At 50.2% G+C, this 4,589-nt stretch overlaps 1 protein-coding gene across 3 annotated transcripts in view; it reads right to left on the bottom strand.

Annotated features, from left to right (window-relative positions):
• Positions 1–1,793: 1,793 nt before the first annotated feature.
• Positions 1,794–4,589, bottom strand: part of LZTS1 (leucine zipper, putative tumor suppressor 1) — a 7,649-nt gene continuing 4,853 nt past the window's right edge. The window contains exons 3-4 of one of the 3 annotated variants that reach the window (XM_006859900.1): positions 2,093–2,466; positions 1,822–2,028 (exon numbers count right to left, since the gene is read on the bottom strand). In XM_006859900.1, coding sequence (XP_006859962.1) covers positions 1,995–2,028; positions 2,093–2,466 — 408 coding nt within the window. In that variant the 3' untranslated portion in view covers positions 1,822–1,994. Of the gene's footprint in view, positions 2,467–4,589 lie in introns of all 3 variants that reach the window. The other 2 variants (XM_006859899.1, XM_006859898.1) reach the window with 2 other exon arrangements.

Genomic DNA, 4,589 nt, shown 5'->3' with positions numbered 1-4,589 from the left:
GAGACTGTGTGGACAAGAAGAGAAGCAGTCCCTAACTGATCCTGCAAGGGCCTGACCCAGAGGCAGAAGTGGAATGTCCTGGGAATCTCCCATCCCCAACTCTGAGCCCAGCCAACCCTCTCAGCAGGAAGGCAGGAGGCTCAGGCAGCCAGCAAGGGCTGGTGTCTTAAGAACAGCAGCTGTGGCTAGAGTCAAAAATAGAACAGGCAACAGCCTGGCTGCCTGCTAGATCTGCTTGCTTCTGAAAAGACAAGAAAGGAAAAAAAATAAAGAAAATTCCCTGCACCAAGCAACTAAAAAGCTCAACTTTTTTTTTCCTCCCCAGCTCCATACCTTTCAGAAGAGAAACCCCAAGTGCCCAGCACCCTCTGGGAAAGGCTGTCAACTCCTATATTCTTTATAGGAGGGGCTTATGGTGAAGGGAAGTTGGTGGCCCTGGGCACTTCATAAAGCTGTGTCTATGTGCCTCTTCTTCCAGTCTGGGACTCCAGCCCACTGGCATACTGGGGTCTCTCCTAATCTTGAAGACTTCTGTTTGAGCTTAGCACTGAAGATGCTCTGTAGAAACTAGGCCCAGAGGACCACAGGCAAAGATGGAAATGTCCAGAATCCTACATGCACCATTTTAGTGAGCATGGGCTACTCTGAGTGGTAAGCAAGGTACCTGGATGGCACAAATGGTTGGGCTCAGCTAACTGATAGGTTGGCGGTTCAAACCCACCCAGCAGCATTACAGAAGCCAGACCTAGCAATCTGCTTCTGGAAAGACACAAGCCAAAAGAACTCTGTGGAGCAGTTCTACTCTGTACACAGGGAGTCACCACGAGCCACATCGATTCAACAGCAACGAGCTTAGTTTTTGTTGGTTTGGGCTGGCAAGCAAAGGATTAATCCTTGGGAAGGAAGGATCCAGAGCAGACACCAGCCAACTTTAAACTCAGCAGGAAAACCCCTACCTCAAGCCCTACCAGGAAAAACCAGGAGGCTCTCCTTGGGACAACCAGAGAGTTTCATCCTACCTGCCTCAGGTTCCCTTCCATGTTTCTTCTCAGCCCCCACTCCAAGGCCTCAGGTCTATGGCTTTAAGAGTGGACCATGAGTTCAAAGCACCAGCCGAAACAAGATTGCTCATCTCTAGCCAGTACCTGCCATGACCCTCACTACTACTTAGCTCCTCCCTTTGACCTCCTCAGGGTCAACACTCCCGGGCTGCCCCAGCTCTCCCCATCTTTTGTGGCTTGCTGAGGTAGGCATAGCCCACTTACTCCAGCTTCTCTACCTCCGCAGTCAGAGGAAAACAGCTCAGGTTATAGTGGGATCCTATTCCAAGGCTGGTCAGGAATGGCTTCTTTTAATTCTCAAGGCATCCCAAGGTGTTCAAGAGGGGAAAAGATAGTGGGAAGAAAGACAGGAAGGGAGCTTCTGTCTTTGTGGCGGGGGTGGGTGTGGGTGGGGGGTGGGAATTCGTCCTCTATGGCAGTCACAAGCTTCCCTGGAAAAGGCTGTCTGTTTCCAATGGTTCATGTCAACCCCTCAAGGTTTGGTTTGGGGGAGCCCTTAACCATGAAGACCCCTGCCCCACGTCTCTTGGGAAGGCAAGGGGAGTCATAGCTGGTGAGCCCTAGGACATGGGAAACAAGAGAAAGGCCCTATCACAAGCCCTCCCTCCCACTCCAGACTGTAGTCTGTGCCGCAGGGTCAGCTTTTCAGGGAGGCCAGAGCTGCTGAGCAGGGGGAGATTGGGAGGGGATACCTCCTCCAACAAGCTCAGCACCCCTGCTCCTAATGCTGGACCCCAGCCCTCCTAATCCCAGGGGCCCTTCAGATCTCAGTGGCTATGATGTCCTCATAGGGGATGTCAGCCCCTTCGAGGTCAATCTCAAGGGGTTCCCCTGCACCCTCCCCACGGGCCAGCTGCTGCAAGGCCTTCTCCAGGCGTTGGTTGCGCTGGTACATGGCCAGGTAGCTCTGCTGCAGCTGCTTCTGGTATTGAATCACTTTCTCCTTCTCCTCCTTCCACACCAGCCGCTCATGCTGGAAGCCCGACGACAGCTGGTCGTGGCCTTGACGCTCCTCCTTTAACTCGGCCCGCAGCCGCTCCAACTCCCGCTGCAGGGCAGGGATGTCCTCAGAGAAGGTGGCTCCAGGCCCCAGGCCCCGCAGGGAAGCCCCCTGGGCCCGCAGCTCCATCAGCTCCTGCTCCAGCAGGTTCACCTTCTCACGAAGCAGCTCCGACTCGTTCTTCTTGCGTTGGAGCTCATTTTCGCAGACCTCCAGCTCTAGGCCCTTGGTGCGCAGAGCGCTCTCCAGGTCCTGTGTCTTCAGCTCCATACCCTCCAGCTTGGCCCGAGCGTCCTTCAGCTGTGCCTTCAGATTGAGGATCTCACTGGCCTTGGCATTGACCTCTGACTGGGACTCCTTCAGCTGCTGTTTCAGAAGCGAGATCTCGCCTGACTTCTGGCACACCTGCCAAGGGTGAGGGTCAAAAGAAAAGAGGGAATGCCAGAGGTGAGTGCCCAAATGAATCTAAACCGTCTGAGAGAATGAAGCTCATCTTGAGATGGTACCTTAATGAAGAGTCCCAACCATAGTGGTTGGAATCCTAGTGTGGTGCTGTGGGTTAATGCGCCAGACTGCAAAGCTGTTTGAACTGCAAGGTCGGCAGTTCAAGCTCACCAGCCACTCCTCGGAAACCCTATACAGGGTCACTATGGGTTGGAACTGACTCGATTGATGGCACTTAACAACAACAACAACCACAGTGGTTACGAATTGGGCTGCTAATCTCATGGTCAGCAGTTCGAACTTACCAGCTGTTCCGCAGGAGAAAGACTTTCTGCTTCTGTAAAGACTTACAGCCTCGGAAACCCTGTACAGGGCCTCTGTGAGTTGGAACATAACAACCACCACCACAGAGGTCAAACCAAAAAACCAAACGCATCGCTGTTGAGTTGTTTCTGCCTTATAGAGACCTTGTAGGACAGAATGGAACTGCTCCGTAGGGTTTCCAAGACTATAAACCTTTCCAGGAGCACACTGGTGGCTTGTGGCTGCTATCAGCCTTTTTGTTAACAGTCAAGCACTTATATACTACACCATCAGGCCTCCAGATACAAACAAAGGTCAAGCCCCTCTAATGATAGCTTTCATTCTCCAGTCCAGCTTGGTCCATCCACAGGTCTGTCGTATCCCTAATTCAGGGTTTAAGTCTCAATCTCAAGACTATGTATAAATCAAGAAGTACTGACTGGTTCAATTTGCCCCACTGCCTGTAGCTCCAGCATCCACATTAACACCAATGGTTTGATGTCAGGATCTGTTTGATTTCTAGCATTCATGTTTACGATCAAACCCTCTGACCTCACCCTTATGGCCTCCACACACCCAGCTCTCCACTACAAGGATAAAGACAGAGTCACCACATCCCCAGTAACTAATGCTCCAAGTCTGGCCTCAAGACAGTGCCCAACAGGGATCTGATGAAGGATGGATTATTGTATTCTTCACCTGCCCTGTGCCGCCACTGTTTCTACTCTGACCCATCATCAAACTTCAGCAAAGAGCAGTGATGCACACAAAAACACGCCATCAGACTTGCATGTCTCTAGGGTCTTGGTCATTTAGGGTCATGGGTAGCTCAAAGGAAGACAAAGGCCAGTCTGGAGGGTTGTGTCTCAAGAGTGTGTACACACCTGCTATACTGTGGTGACCAGTCAGAATAAAGGCAAAGATCTGGGCCACTCTTGAACAGATTGTCAGGACAAGACTGCAAAAGACCTCACTTGTTCTCTCAGATGAGAAGCTCCCCCTTTCTCTCAGGAAGGACCTCAATGTTTCCTTGGGACACTGACAATGCTTTCCCACACCCAAGGTGTCTCCATTCCATGTAGGGAGTAGTGCAGAGGCCTGGCTGCAGTACAGGCTCCAAAGCAGACTGCCTGCATCTGAATTCTGCCTCTACTACTTAGGAGGAGCCCAATGATCTTGGCTGCATTAGTATGGCGGCAATCCTGAGTAGTGGTTAAAACTGGGAGCTGCAGGATCAGACTGTTGGCATCAAAGTGTAGCTCTTGTCACTTTAATACATTTGTCGTTGTTGCTAAGTGCTGGCTAAATTTATAGAGACCCTATATAGCGTTTTCAAGGAACAGCTAGTGGGTTCAAACCACTGACCTTGTGGTTAGCAGTCCAGTGTTTATACTATAGTGCCACACCAGGATTCTATTTAATATGTATTGTTAAGTTCTGTCAAGTTGGTTCTGACTCATAAGGACCCTGTATAGGGTTCCAAGAAGTGGCTGGTGGGCTTTAACTGCCAACCTTGTGGTCAGCAGTCCAGTGCTTATCCTACAGCACCACATATGTGTATACATATGTAGCAAGCCACTATTCGTTATCATAGCCTCCTTATGCCTCAGTTTCTTTAACTCTAAATTGAGGATTAGTGACGGTGCCTATTTCACAGGATTAAATGAGGGAAGCTAGGGCATGGCTCTTAACTGACACTAGAAATTATTATGTATTGTTACTAACGTCTTAATAATAATAATATGCCTATATGTCATAAATTATTAATAATATATATATGA

This window comes from Chrysochloris asiatica, unplaced genomic scaffold (assembly GCF_000296735.1).
Source record: "Chrysochloris asiatica unplaced genomic scaffold, ChrAsi1.0 scaffold00035, whole genome shotgun sequence".
NCBI lineage: Eukaryota > Metazoa > Chordata > Mammalia > Afrosoricida > Chrysochloridae > Chrysochloris > Chrysochloris asiatica.
This window is presented reverse-complemented; position numbering and strand designations above follow the sequence as displayed.